Source organism: Aplidium turbinatum, chromosome 2, assembly GCF_918807975.1.
Source record: "Aplidium turbinatum chromosome 2, kaAplTurb1.1, whole genome shotgun sequence".
NCBI lineage: Eukaryota > Metazoa > Chordata > Ascidiacea > Aplousobranchia > Polyclinidae > Aplidium > Aplidium turbinatum.
Window position 1 is genome coordinate 35,906,755 of NC_137473.1, and position 15,890 is coordinate 35,922,644.

Consider the following 15,890-nt stretch of genomic DNA (forward strand, 5'->3'; position numbering starts at 1 on the left):
CCATCCCAATGGATGTTGGCAACTGATGGAGGTTTCCAATTTCCTGCAATCCTTTCAGAGATTGTTTGAACTGCTTCAACCCGATATCTCTCAGTGGTAGTGCAACTTAAGTTTACTTTTGACATATCACCATCTGCTGTATCGATGACTGCATGCAACACAGCAGAAGGAAATTGTTGAAACTTCGCCGCTTTGTGAAATTTGTTGTATTTTGTTTTATCCCGTCGTGGCTAACTGCTCCTGAACCATCAACTGCTTCAAAAAATGACCAACTGTTCATTGACTTCTTCCTTAATTATCAAGCAATTGATGGTGTCATTGCGGGTGTAGCTCTGAAAAGTTTTGGAAAGATATGTGATATCTGACAGAAGAGCTTGTACCGTTGGCTTTTTTCAGTCAGAGTGTGAAAACTTCAACCAAAGAACTGATGACACAAAAAATGATCTTAGTTAAAAATGGCGGTGTGTGCACAAAAGGTTTGGCTCTGGATTTGGAAAACCTTGTTTCCCTGAACTCCCAGCAGACACATCCAGGGATTTCCAGGACTATATTGGAGAAGACTCTTGGTCATTTTTTAAAATCTTAAAAATTGACTCAGCATTTGTAAGTGAACCTATCGAAAGCTGGGATGACAATGAGACTTACAAAATTGCAAAAACAATTGTGAATAACATCAGTGTGGTTAATGATACAGCAGAGCGAGGAGTCAAACTGGTCCAGGATTTTCATGGGACTGCTCTCAAGGAAGAACGATACCAAAACATTTTACAAGTAGTAGAGAATTCCCGAAAAAAATTACCAAACCAAAGAAATAGGAAAATAGATTCAGCGTCATGGTATCTGACAATCTAATTGCGAGTTTACTGTTTCATTACCTGTGTGACCTTTATGATGTGAAATTCGTGTAAGGTTATTGCTGTACAATATCTATCACAATTACAATAGATGTTGCACTGTTCTTTCTTTGTTTGTTTTCAATGATATACATCTCAATGAGTTGCATTTGTTGAAACTTTGCATATTTGAAGTCAAGTCCAAGCGGTTACGTTAGCTTAAACTTATGAAAAGCAAGTTTTCTGCCACCTAGTGGACAGAATCTTTAAAACTAGCAGCAAAAATGAACTTACCACCCTTGAAAATGGGGGGTTAGACACCAGTTTTGCTTCAATTGGATGGACATTTAAGGAGATAATTGTTGTTATGTTTTTGCCACTAGAGGCAGTATTGCACTAGGGGAGAGTACAAAACTGCCCATATTTCTGCTTCCCATTGGCCAATTCAGATAATTTTTTTTTTAAATTATGCAGAATTAAGAGGGGTATGTTTCCAAAGTAAATATGCAGTTGCATCTTGTAAGCAGCTCCATCTAGTGGCGATAATATGAAGAAAACGCCGTTAGTCTCCTTAGAAAATGGCCGGGTGGGGGGGTTAAACTTTGTCCAATCAAAATGAAACTTTGTAAAAGTTGTTTTTTAAGATAACCTCATAAGCAAAAAAAGTTCAGGTTTTTTGCTAAAGGTCGGGGGCAAATGGTGCACCCTTAGTCGGATATAGCGATATTGACAGGCATCATCTCGGAAAATGCTTAATATAACAAAAACGGTCAGGCTAGTGCAAGTAAGAGGTTTATTTTTGAAATCTACACAAAATTTCAGTCTAGAAACACTTGTCAAACCTTACTGACCCAGACAGTCAAATAAATCGACCTGGCTCTCGGTCTAATATAATATATATAAAAAAAAAACAAATTAAAACTACTGCCATTTCGTGGTCGTCAAACAGGCACTTGCTTTTTAGTTTTAAACTGAGACTGAGTTAAAGTGAGGTGGTGGGTGGGGCAAGGTGATCCACCGATCATTTTATACCGATATAATAGACAATGTGACGCAGGTAAATTAGTAAATTAATCGAGTTTTTAATGGCTTTGCTGCTTCAGCGGTGTAATAATCGGCGTGTTGTATTTCTCTTGCATGAGGTTGAAGAGCGCAGTTTCCTTTTATTTGCCGAAAAATGCTGTTGGACAAATCGGAAGTTAGGTTAGAACTGGAGTGAATAAGATTTCACCAACTTAGAATTTACTGATTTTTCGCTCTAATTCATCGAATTAGGCAACTGGAATATGTAGTCCAAGTCTGACATAATGTGACGCTTAACTAGTGTCACGGTCAGTTTTGGTGTTGAATAGTGAATATTACAACTTGCGTTTTGATTAATAGTCTGGTCAGTTATGCACATTTCGGTGCAAACTTGGGTAGACATTTTTCACCTATATTTTCGAGTTGCTTAGGTGCAGTAGATGTAAAAACCGTCTGGAGCCCGAAAATTTTGGGGGTGGAAGATGCCCAAACGGCTGCTCCCACTTTTGGGGCTACAAGACAATGAAGCGCATACAAGAAAATGTCAAAATGTTTTAAATTATAGCATGTGGGTAATCAATTTAGGGTAATTTGGCCCAAAAACTCGTTTAAAAGCACCTATTTTCATCTAAAATCATCACAAAGCCAGTTATTTACATTAAAATAGCAAAAAATTGCAAAAAAAAAGTCAAAAAGCACAATATTTTGCAAATGGTTTGTTGATTACCGTACCGTATATAATATAGTTGTTGTTTGTTTTACTCAATGAAATGATCTTCTTCAATGTCATGCTACACTACACATTGTCTCTTACAGGTACAAAAACTAAGGCATTGCAACCCTAATTTTGCACATTGACAGTTGTCACATTTAGCCATCTTGCACTTGCAAGTCTTCGTCAGTCTTTCCAAATGTTGTGCTCTTGCATCTGTTGTCCACTGAATGCTCAGCTCCTTCTGCAATTTAACCCAATCCCAATGTTCAACAGATGGACAAACAGACTGATTTATAGTGTTTCCCCATAATTATCCATCCTGCCTGATACGCACATCCCCCGTTAAGGGATCGGACTCACCGAAACGGGCCATTCCGGTTTCTCTGGGCAAGAAACTTTACGATAATTGCCTCTACCCAGTGATCGAATTCGAGTAATGGGTAGTACCAAATTTAAGTCATAAGTAGAGTAGACAACTGGAGACAGACATTGCCGTCGGCTGCAGCGTGGGTCAGGTGTACGTTGGAAGGCGTACATCGATACATAGCGCTGAAGTCCGCTTTCCCGCAATGCAGGATAAAGATATGAAACACAAACAAAACAAACAAGCAATGCTCATAATGTGCAGTTACAAATCCCAGCTATGACTCACATGGTCGATTATTGGAAGAATGCTATGGATTGTTGTGATGTTTGCAGTTTGATCTCTTGCTTTAGTTGTATGGTATGCAACCCATGAAGGAGGAGTACCGGTACTGTAATCTTCTTCTTCCCTTTGCATTGTAGTAATTGCTTACAGCATCCTTCACCTTCAGCAGTAATCTTCTTCACTGTTTTGTTGTTGGAGTACCAGTTGAATGTTCTCTTTAAATGATTCTTCAAAGTCATGCATAGTGTATTGGGGGCGTTGTGCATATTTAGGCAGCTTTGCAAGTGATACATTGAGGAATGTATCAAGCGAACATGTGCTATTTGACTTCAGTTGGTGTACCTCGTCTGTGGCCATGTCTGCATACTTTCTTCTGACCCGGTGTTCACCTTGATCATTATGCAATTGAAACTGCATGATTGAAACGGATGTTCCATGCAGGTGATGAGTTGCAGCAGAACTGGAGCTGTTTTGGTCGATGTTGTCATCAACTACCACAGTAAATACACCATGTCGTAGGGCAGTTGGTAATACTCTTCCACCTGATCTGCAATAAACTGAGAGTTCTTCAATGAAGCGAAGAGTGCTATAGTAAGATAAGGTTATCTCATGATGAAACAAGGCTTGCATCAAGTTTTTAGACCTAATAGAGTACAGCTTGATCGTAAGTTGGCAGTTGATAAAACCAGCCTTGTCCTTTGTGCGTCCATGAGACAGCTGTGACTGAGTTGCAGGGGTGCGGCAGGGACTAGTGAAAATTTTGGTGTTCTTTACAATCAACCCGCAAATAGCTTGATAAGGCAAACAAATTTTGTCATATTCTGATTGCTTCGGACAAATTAGTGTAATCAGGATGGTGAAATGATTGAAATGGTGAAACAACATTGACAACTGTCGTACAATTACACTTGAAGCAAGTCAGAACCACAAAACTGATAGCTTGTTTATTCTAACACTTATCAGTTTTCATAGCCTATTGGATAATTCTAACACTGCCTGGTTTGTACCAATATTAGGTCATATTATAGGAGACAAACAAAAGATGTACCGTAACTCAGAAAGATTAAAATTGTTGCAATGGTGTGTCTATTGACTGAATAAAGGGAAGTCAAACTTTTCTATTCCCTGCTGGAAATAGACTAAACAAAAGAGGAATCCAATTTTTGTATTCCCTGTAGAGAATAGTAGGCCTATAGTTGGATTTCTCTTTGTGACTGACCAATCTCAATGTTTCCCGAAGGCTGACTGACTGCCAATCCTACTCTTAAAACTCAAAAGTTAATCTGTCTGGGCAAATGCAATTCAAAACTAAATTCGCACCCTTTCACTGCCCAGGTTACTGTAAACTTGCCTCCCGCTTTCACGTATTGCCACCTAGCCTACACAAAAACGATCATTTTATCCATACGGTTTTAGTGTTTCGGACAACTGTTGTCCATTATCTGGTTCAATGATTGTTTTCGGTTAAAATTGATGCTTCCAAACGGTTTTTCAGGCCAAATTACCCCCAAACAAGTACTCATATGCCATTTAAAAAACATAAAACAATTTTTATACATGCTCTCTAGCCATCACTACCCCCCAAACGGCAGCGGCATTTTGGGGACTTTCCACCCCCGAAATTTTTGGGCTCCAGACGGATTTTGAGTCTAATGTGTCTAAGGAACTTGAAAATGCATATGAAAAATGTCTACCCAAATTTGCACAAAACAGCCCTAAAACGTGCATAACTGACCAGACTATAATGCTTTGTGTTTATGCTGAGGTCTGGCATAACTGTCAGTTTTTAGACTGCAAATTTAGTCTAATTATTTTTAATGTTGATGAAACGAGATACCACAGCACTAAGAGAAATTGTTTCAGCTCCAGGTTGCTGTCAATCACAATTCCATCTGACAATTACACAATCAAAACAGGCTGCAAATTGACAAGATTGTAATTCGCATGTATACTGATATTAGACGATTAAAAAGTTGATATGTGTAATATATCAATATCTTTTGAACTAATGCACACAACAATATGAAGTCCGACTTGTTGGTCGCGCGATTTAATTACGTGCAGTGTTTGAATTTTAAAGCACCCATTAGGTTTCATATTTTATCACAAAGCGATTGAAACTGCATAGCAGGAAAAATCGAACTACTCGGTCGATGTTATTAAGCGTTGTAGGAAGATGAAGATATTTGGCCACCATGGCCCGTCCAGTTCGTGTGATGAAATTTGCCAGGGTTACTTAATAGTTCGTAAGTGTGGGCTCCGAAGTAGTCCCTCTGTGCCTGTAAATCATGATTTTACTAAGTAGTGTTAAGTTATGAAAAAGTTAGGTATGGTTTACCGGTACAGTGAGTACAAAACTATACATCTCAACGCAAAAGCTTTATTTCTGTCTGTCTTCACAAGCGATCTAAGAGAACGTTCAAATATTACGTAACGCATTTTTTCCGAATTTTTGACCCCCCCCTCCCCCATGTAACGCTTTTTCACTACGAATTCAGCACAAAAAACTACCATTTCGTACTCGTAAGCGTTACGTAACGTTTTGCTTGAACCCCTCCCCCCCGATGTGACGCTAACGTAACGCTTTGCATAAACCCCCCCCCCTCGAAGGCGTTACGTAATATTTGAACGTTCCCTAAATGAAATACTTTCGCATTGCGTGAATGTTTTCGAAGCATTTCAAATTACAAAAAGTATTGAACATCATTTGCAGCAGCAGTGGCCGAGTGGTTAGCGCGTTGGGCTCGCAGTCGAGAGCCTGCATGTTCGACTCCAGCCACCCGCACTTGCTGTTGTTTCTCTGGGCAAGAAACTTTACGATAATTGCTTCTACCCAGTGATCGATTTCGAGTAATGGGTAGTACCAAATTTAAGTCATAAGTAGAGTAGACAACGGAAACAGACCTTGCAGTCGGCTGCAGCGTGGGTCAGGTGTACGTCGGAAGGCGTACACCGATGCATAGCGCTCAAGTCCGCTTTCCCGCAATGCAGGATAAAGATAATAAAACAAACAAACATTCGAAAGTTTGCTGATGTGGTGAATCGGACAAGACAAACATCTTCAGAACGTCCCAAACAAAACATATGGTAAAGAAATCATATCAAGTTCATACGGAGTTATACAGTAGAATTCGCCTATAACGGCTTCGTTTATAACGTCAATTCGCCTATAACGTCACATTTCGCTCGGTCCCGGCAGAATTCCTATCTTTTACATACATTGTAGTTCGGCTATAACAGCATCGCCTATAACGTCAATTCGCGTATAACAGCACCCTTTATTAGTCCCCAGACGTATTTTGTTCGTTTATAACGTCACTTTAAGCCATCACCTTCACCACGACCGGTCAGTCTTTTAATCCAATTAGCGCTGCTGCTTGCAAAATGTCTTCCATTTATTTTGCTACGTCGTTCTCAGCAGGGACTTTAACTGAATTAACCTTTTTCCCGCGTGAAAAACTATCACGTGTAAAAAGCAGCTCTACAGCTGACCTTTAAACAACTCAAAGCAACAGCGTACGTGCAGTACTGTATAAACTAATTAACTTTTTTTTCCCGCGTGAAAAACTATTACGTGTAAAAAGCAGCTCTACACTCTAGTCTACAGGTGTGTCAAATCCGTGTCAAAACCGAAACAGCTCAAGATCAATGCCTTTTTCGCTAATAAACAATGAACTTCTCTACTACTGTATGCAACGAGCTGTAGCCTATTGCGCAAATTTCCTGTACCTTTCGCTGTAGGTTATTTTTTTAAACAATTTCTTTGTTTACTGTATTTTCTGCGTGCCTTTTGTCAGTTTGGTGGTACCGGTAGGCTACACAGTAACCCTGATTGGATTATACACCTCTTTCTTTAATCAAAAGACAGTTGTGGAATAGTTTGCGGTAGTTCGTCTATAACGTCAATTCGGCTATAACGTCAGTTTTTGCAAATCCCCTAGAGGTGCCGTTATAGGCGAATTCTACTGTAGCTCGGTTGGCTAAATATAAGGCTTCGGGCAAAAAAAGCTCTTCAACAGATTCTATAAACATTGCAATAAGTTCCTTTTGATGATCCTATTAAGGTGAAACAGGCCGTAGAGGTTTTTAGTGAACTAGTAATTAATTTTGATGCAATTCGCTCTGCTTGGCATTAAGCACTTTTCGTACGGTAGTATTGATAAGTTAGCATTTATTGTTCAATTCTTGGAGATATTTATACAAATTAATTAATTACCAAAATGGATCCGTTATCTTACCTGTATGAGATTGGCTGGTAGATTTTCAGATCGGTATCCGTCGAAAAAGCTGAGGGCAGTGCTCAAGCAAGGACAAGGAACGCCGTGTTTCACTGCAGTGGAAATTACACGTCGCCATCCAGGCTAAAAAACAAATAAATATTGTTCGAGATTACTTCATTGAAAGAAAATCACACGTTTCTGAAATAAAGTTTATTTCTGTTTAAAGTCTGTATGAAGTTTTGCAAATGCAACTTTATCATACTTGCACTACCCGCAGACGTTGAATCAATGTAACAATAACGAATTTAGTTGTCTAGGTAAGAACCTCATAGCAGGATGTGTATTGTGTATGTAACGTGAAATGACGATTTAAAGTCAAGAATACAAACCCACCAGTGTTTTTGCTCTCTAGTTGGGTGATTTAGACTTCTGATTTTTCTAATACCTCTCTAGCAAAAACCGACCTTTCTGCATTGGTTAAACGCCTATAAACATTCAATAAATGTAAAAAGGGATGTTTTTTTTTCTGAGTTTTGTACTCAACTTACATCTGCCTTCTGAACGGCTTTTACGAAGAAATCGTCGAGCAAGAGATTTGTCAAGTCCTGGTTCTTGTCAAAAGCTTCTTTAATTTTCCCCAAGAACACACTAAACAAGAGATGCGTTACAGCACATTGATTCGCGTACATGCTCCTATGCATATGCTAAATAACGAGAGTTTTCAATCTCTTTAACCGATGACGAACGAAAAAGTCATAAAATGAGTTCCTTTTGAAACACAAATTTTTACTGACTAACCCTTTTCGCAATAGTGATGACCGTTTTTGAGATATAACAACAACTTTTGGTTGATCTGCTTTGCAAACTATAATGAGACAACGCATAGTATTATAAAACAATTCTTTCAATTAGCATCTGAACCACAAAAACCCACCTTCTTATAATGCACCCTCCTCTCCACATCAAAGCTATCCCTCCATAGTTCAAATTCCAACCTTGTTCCTTTGCTGCTTGTCTCATTAACATGAAGCCTTGGGCGTAGGAAATAATTTTTGAAGCGTATAGTGCCTGAGTGTAAAATAAGAAATGTTTTGAAACGAGATAAAAACTTTCTTGTGAACAGTGCGGAGCAAGTCTGTATTTTACTTCTTTTCGACAATCAGGGTGGATCTATATGACATTTCTCATGAGGCAATTCGGGTCCCTTACTAAGCAGAGCCGTTCCTTAAACAGCACTCATCTCACCTAACATGTCACGAATTGGGCAGAGTCCGTCTCGCAGTAACCTCAAAAAAGCAGCATAAGTTGAAGCAGAATTTGCGTAAAACTAGGCTTACTTGTTGCAAGTCCTTGATGAACGAAGCTTTATCTCCTTCGAACGCGACGGAGGGACCTTGTAAAAGACTGGAAGCGGCCACTCTTTCATCTTTTAAAGACGACAAACATCGGGCAAAAACAGCTTCACCTATCAAGAAATACACAGCAGATGCTTAGCTCAACATCTTCGAAGTTTGGGAGGGTAGAGAGGAAACTTATTAAATACATTGCTAGATTTTTATCATGGAAACCTATACACACAGGTCAGGCCAGCGTGCAAGCTTTGCAATTTGACTGGAGGCTAACCTGCCATGCTTGATAGCAGTCAGACTAGCTAGTATACGTTGTTAATATGAGTATTAATTTATAAATATTGTTTTTGTGAATATTTTGTGCTACTGTTGCAACAATTGAATTACATTTTAACAGATTCTGGATATCAAAAGACCATGTGGCATAACTGGTAAAAAGGGAAAGTTTTATAAAACATGTTCTAGGGTTAAATGCCTGAATTATTGTGTATTTCGGGAAAAAAAAGTGTGATTTTTTTAAAATTGAAACTCCAGGGTTTTGCAATGATTTGAGATTCAATGATCACATTTTGACACTTTCAATTCTCACAACAATTCATTCTCATTTCAAAGAGATGTATGGTACAATTAGCTCTTGAGTTCAAAAGCAAAATTACATCAGCCTCCAGTCATTGTTATGGATTCGCACATTGGCAAGGCCTGTGTCTATAGGTCGATATTGTTTGATATAGGCTACTAAAGTTGTATATTTTGTAGCTCTCATAAACAGTAGGCTCAAGTTATAGCACAGTCTTCAAAACGCCACGAGTTGGCTGTGTTGTACACAACCAGTCGTTTGACAATTCACATACACTTGATTCGTTTTTTTGTATTTGATCTATGAAAAAATAATGTATCTATTCAATCCATTAAAGAAAAAAATTAAAATGTAAATTTATGCAAAAGATAAACAAAAATTACATTGTACCAAATGATATGACATTTTTGCTTTATAACTAAGGAAGGCTTTTATCTCCTAACTGCATTACAAAAATATCATTTCCTTAATTAGCAAATACTGCCAACAGCTTTTTCCTCAATGAAACAGATGCAATATCTGTGCCGTAGTACCACTGACAACTGTGAAAGAAAAGCAATTTTATTGTACAACAGATAAACTGACTGAATTGACTTTACTGGGTGAATTATTAAATATTAACAATTACCCTTAGGCTTTGTGAAAAGCTTTTCTTTGAAGATTATAAGTTTATTGTATTATTAGAGAAGGTGGGGAAACTACTCATTTTCATTGGTGAAATTATAGAAGATCTGGCCACTGGTGAATTTTACTAAACAGTTGTTACCAATTAGAGTTACTGGCATTCCAGACTGTAAGGCTGATATGGCGGTCCATTTCCCAGTTCCCTTCTGTCCAGCAGTGTCTCGAATCTTGTCCAGTAAATGAAGTGTGTCCGAGTCCCGAAACTTGAGAATGTCTCGAGTGATTTCAATCAAGAAGGAATCCAAATCTCCTTTGTTCCATTCGTCAAATATCTAGAGAGAAAAAAGCTTTTAAAACAAAATCGGTTAGTTCTGTGCATCGCTGCTGCTATGATCATTTGCTCACTATCGCACTGAGGTGAAGAGCACACAGTTCATCTTAGGTAGTTAATCATTTGAAACACACCAGGATATTTTTTAGCTTCAGTAATCGTTTTAGTTTACAAAGGACATAATGTGTTTCAAGGTAGTGATTCACAACCTGGCCATTAGAATAAGCTACGATTACTTACGAAACAAACAGCTGTCCGCCACTTAATTCCTAGCGCAGTCGATTACCAACATAAATGTTTCATAATGCATGGAACTCAGTTAGACTTTCGTTGATTCACAAAACCGATTAATCACGCTAGTGTATATATTTCCGTCTATTATACCAGCTATGATTAATTTGATTCTAGCGGATTATGATATTATAGAGGGTTTTAAAGCTACAACTTCTGACTGAGGCAGTCGGATCCGTGCAGTGCATTTTCAGGAAAAGCAAGCTAACAACGACAATCACTTCAATGCAAAAGAATTAATAATGACCACACAAGCTGAACGACAAGGTTGAATCCTAAAAAATAATTCTACTTAAGAATGTCGAAATTAAAAATCTCTTTAAAATTACTGCTAAACGTTTTCTTAAATAAATAATTAAAAAGTATCACTGTAAGCATGTAATTGTAAAAGTACAGCAAAACATATCTCTGAAAAAATAAACGTGATAAAGGTACTAGGTGGTAAATATTATTTTGACTGGTCAGGCCAACTTTATTAATTTAAATTATAAAACAAACCGCAGATATCTCGTCGTTGCCCATTTTAAGCACGTCCTTCATAATGTGGTAAATCTCACAGATCAATTGCATGTCTCCGTATTCGATTCCATTGTGGACCATTTTCACATAATGACCCGCACCGCCTTCGCCAACCTAAGGATGTTTGCATAAAGTGGTTGCTGTTTTAAGTCCATTTTCAACTTCATTTTATCTCACATATGCCACTCGAAAGTTTGTTAATGATTCATTTAAATAGACTGGCGGAATTCTTGTGCAAATAGCGTGAAAAATTATTGAGCTTTAACATTTAAGATATTTCAGTGGAATCCATTCAAACATCAAAAGTTTTGGCCTTTTAGATAAACCAATTTTGGTCGACTCAGACGTACAGTAATGGACAATTTATTATGGATTTTTTTTGACAATTTTACAGCAAATTTCAGATTTTATTTTGATAACTGAGAGCACTACAATAAATATAATGGTGGTTCAAAGCAAAGAAGCTGCAATTCTCCAACATCGGTATTACTATTCAAAATCACGTAATAATGCCATATTGTGATGTCATAATGGCGCAAGTCTAATACAATGCCAGCAGTTCAGTTGAGCCTTTGTGACGTCCATTATGACGTCACAATGTGGCGCTGTTGAATACCGATTGTGTAGAATGGCAGCTCTTTGCTTTGGGCCACCATTACAATTATTTCCGAGCTCTCAGTTATCGGAAAAACAAAAAAAATTGAGATTTGCTGTAAAATTGTCCAAAAAAAAAAAAAAAAATTCATAATAAATTGTCCAGTACTGTAGTTACTCACCCATTCGCAACACGGTTCACCATTAGCCTTTGCAGATATGCCTTGGAATATGGCCTTGATGTGTGGCCTAAATATTTCGAAATTTTAAATTATATAATATATATTTTCTAAGGTTGGTCTGGTAAGGTTGGACAAAGGAATGTGACCTTATGCTGTGAAACTGAAAGCTTGTTCAGAAATATAATTCTAGTAGTGTTGGGTGTTGAAGAAAGCTTAAACCATTAATATAGGCGTGACCGCTGAGACTAAAGTTCAATTTTCAGCTTAGAGTTACAATAATACAGCCTTGCTGTAGGCTGAACAAATAGTAGCTCAGTTTATTTGAACCAAATGCGCCGTTGAACCAAGGCCAAATTAGTTAAGCTGTTTAAGTTAGGTTTTCAAACATGAAGTTCTAAAGAAAACATTTGACTTGAAAATGTGTTTTCAACTGAATTCTGACTAGTTTTGCTTTTGCATTTTTATATAACAAATCCATATACAACATCAAAAACAGTTTACACAGTGCATAAATATTTTTAATATCTGAACATTATGACGTATCCGATGTAGCACACAAGGGTATCTGTACAATTGTACATATAGATACACGGCAAAGTTGAATGGGAACAAGTGCTCAGTTTTATTGGAGCAGACTATTCTAATATGTACAAACCATGCTTTGGGTGAGCCGCCTGGCATAAGAGAAGGGCCATATCTTGCCCCATCTTCGCCGCCTGATACTCCGGAACCAACAAAAAGAAGACCTTGTTTTTCTAACGCATTAGCTCGTCGAATGGAATCAGTGTATTCCGAGTTGCCTCCATCAATGATGATATCTCCCGGCGAAAGCAAAGGAATCTGTTTTAAAAATCTATATGAAATGAACACATCAAACATAGTTTTTTTTGTATTTCTAGAGTGATTTCACGTCATTGCACTCCTCTCTGTGGTCAATCTGCTGGTGGTCTCTTACCGAGAAACTAAACATGGGTGATAGAAGTGAACCATCACCAAATGTATAACAAAAAGGAGGCATGATGGAAGCATATGTACTATGGTTATTGGTTATCAAATGATTGATACTTTTTTTTTCAGATACTCTGACTGTGTAATTTATTATCTTCAAGTTTGGAGATCAGCTGGGAATTCAACCTATTAGCAAGTTGGTTGCTAATGGTTATCAAACATAGATATATAATAATCAATAGGGCGGAGTGAAAAAAACTTTTTTTGAAATTCAAGCAAATGGGGGTCTACACTCTACATCCCTGACAACTTGGCAAAAAACAACAAAATTGGCTTTGCACCCCTACTGGCCATGCTACCCCCCATTTTATAGGAGAATACCTCCAAAATGATTATTAATCATAACAAAAACATTGATTAACAGATTATTTTGTGAAATGTTTTACCAGTTGTTCAATGAATGCATCCACTGCTGGTCCAGCTTTTACCAACATCATAACGCGACGTGGCTTCTTTAATTTGTTAACCATTTCACCAATAGAAAAGGCACCTATAACTTTGGTACCTTCGGCTTCGTTGTCCAAAAAATTCTGTACTTTTTGAGTCGTTCGATTATATGCACAAACCTATGCAAAAACAATGCACCAATAGTTTTATGAAGATTATGAAATAACAAGAGTTAATAAAAAAAAATTGTTTTTTATTTCATTAAGCAGTTTCTCAACAGTCAAGTTTTGACAGTCAGCGGGAACTATCTGTTTACACATTAAAGATTGTTATAAGCCAATATTACAGTAAACACTTAACCAAAACTGATGCATCAAGACCACTTCTAATTCCAGAAGTCATCAAAGGAACTTTGGCCAAGATGTGTTGAACTTAACATGCAAATAAAAATGTCTAGGTATTTAGTATGTGTAAAATATCGTCAATTACCGACAGTTCATTAGAAGGTAGCAAAATATCTAACAGCACAATGTAGTATAACTTACCACATAACCATGATCGTTCATGTTCAAAATTAAGTTCTGGCCCTAAACATAGTAAAACGTTATAACTTTTTGCTTTGAAAAACAAAATCTTTTGTCCAGTTTTATGATGGAATGCCTGAGCACTATCGAAATATTGAAGCAACAAGTAACTTTTGCTTGGGTAAAGCAGACACCTTGCTGTTGCATTACGCATAGCTCACCGTTCTGGCAGTGTGTGCACTCTGGTAAGGTGGGTGAAAGTATCACAACGTGGTTCCTTGCGTACCACAAACGGAAATATCACCATGCTGAATTATGTATTATAGCAATAAGGTGTTCAAGTCTACTGTACATTTACTGCACTGATGAGACCTTAAGGTTGAAACAGTGACGTCCTGTCTGCAGTTAAGTTATGAATTATCTACAGACAGTGGAACACCGTTTTGCCATTCAGGCCTTCTCAGCACAGTAGATAGTAAGTTTTCATCTGGGTGATGTTTGTTGAAGTTATATTAAAATACCCTCACTTTCAAAAGCTCAAATTACCTCATGAAATAAATGAATTGATATAGATATGTTAAATACATCCATACATTAGATTGTTATAGATACCGGATAATAGATTCATATATATACCACAAGGTCCTTATTCAAAAAGGACCTTCTATTTAAAAAGGACCTTCTGATGATCCCCAGTAAGGGTGAAACAGGCTGTAGAGGTTTTTAGAAACTAATAACTGAATGTGATGTAATTTCCTCTTCTTGGCTTTTTTGTTTGAACCTGAACACTTCATACTATTACTAATAGCATTTTTGTTTGAATATATAAAAACATATTATATATATATCTTCATAACAGATATTTAAAAAAAACATGTAAAATACCACAAGAATATAAACATTGAATGAACAAGAACTCAAAAGTCAATCAGTTTCTTACCATAACAGCCAATCCAATCAATGCAATATCAGCTCTGAAACAAAGATGGAAGTAGTTAGAACATAGTATATATAGGTCAAGTTTTATAATACTGATACAAAAAATTGATAGAATAAACAAACACCTATATGTATTGATTAAATTGTCACTTTATGTAACTTGACATTAAGCGATTGAACAACAAAGTTACTTAAACCTAATTTAGATCAAAATATTTTTATTTACCATCACAGCATAAATGAGTCTCCTAAAAGTCAGCAGTTGTGAATTAAGCTGGTAACATTTGAGCTAGTGACTGAAGTTGGTAAATGATGAAACTGAGCAAGTAACAACTTCGGAGCAAGCCATAACTTGGTAGCCTATGGTACAAGTCAGCAAACTGAGTTTGGCAAGCGATGACCAAGCAAGTTCAACGTAAGCAAGCATGTCAATCTCATTTGCTGACTTGGCAGTAGCTGAAATGTAATTGCGGAGTCGAAGCACTTGCTGAGTTGTCTCATGCTGAGTGGTGTGACAACCAGCATAAACATATATATAGTATACCGTAATGTAATTGCATGATACAGAACACAAAAGATACTAAAAAAGCAAATAGCTGCAGTCACCTGCTCCATATTTTACTATGACACGACTGCATGTTTTCTGTGACAGACAAACCAACAATACACAGAGCCGACTGAGCCGTCACATGCAATTATAACAATTATAATGACCATACTTACGACATATTGATGGTGTTTTTCAAACTTGAGTGAACTATAAACTCAAACTTAAACAACTTTTTCTTTATCAGCAAATTATCTACAAAAATATGGAACAGTAAGCCAGTTTTTGTTTTAATTGAAACAAAGTAAGCTACTGTAACATAGACAATTTGTTTGCAGTAGTAACCTAGACCTAATGTTTGGAGTAGCCATGCAACCTGCTTTTTTTTTTTTTTTTTTTTCGGTCATTGACTGATTTTTTAGCAAAATGTCCAAAAAAATATATAGTAAATTCGGTCAAAATGTCCAAAAAAATATATAGTCAATTTGGTCAAAATGTCCGAAAAAAACAACGTTTCTCAGCAAAACTTAATGTTGCAGATAGTCAGGAAGTGCAAATTTTGGTTTGTATCAGCTACT

The 15,890-nt window shown here is 37.1% G+C and overlaps 1 protein-coding gene across 1 annotated transcript; it reads right to left on the reverse strand.

Annotated features, from left to right (window-relative positions):
- Window positions 1–5,059: 5,059 nt before the first annotated feature.
- On the reverse strand, window positions 5,060–15,563 carry LOC145764627 (6-phosphogluconate dehydrogenase, decarboxylating-like). Its single transcript, XM_082576265.1, has 13 exons — window positions 15,489–15,563; window positions 14,767–14,800; window positions 13,848–13,889; window positions 13,302–13,481; window positions 12,563–12,747; window positions 11,908–11,974; window positions 11,111–11,245; window positions 10,133–10,322; window positions 8,778–8,905; window positions 8,375–8,508; window positions 7,989–8,088; window positions 7,459–7,581; window positions 5,060–5,499 (listed from the first exon to the last, which is right to left on the reverse strand). Exons 1-13 carry the CDS (start codon window positions 15,491–15,493, stop codon window positions 5,380–5,382), a joined length of 1,443 nt encoding a protein of 480 aa, XP_082432391.1. The 5' UTR covers window positions 15,494–15,563; the 3' UTR covers window positions 5,060–5,379.
- Window positions 15,564–15,890: the final 327 nt, after the last annotated feature.

What these genes read in the sequence shown, in the direction of transcription:
- LOC145764627 (XM_082576265.1), bottom strand. An exon ending in ATGCATTCATTGAACAACTG is followed by an intron (nt 12,748 to 13,301) that starts GTAAAACATTTC and finishes TTTTTAAAACAG; the next exon opens with ATTCCTTTGCTTTCGCCGGG. An exon ending in TACCAGCCAATCTCATACAG is followed by an intron (nt 5,500 to 7,458) that starts GTAAGATAACGG and finishes CATGATTTACAG; the next exon opens with GCACAGAGGGACTACTTCGG.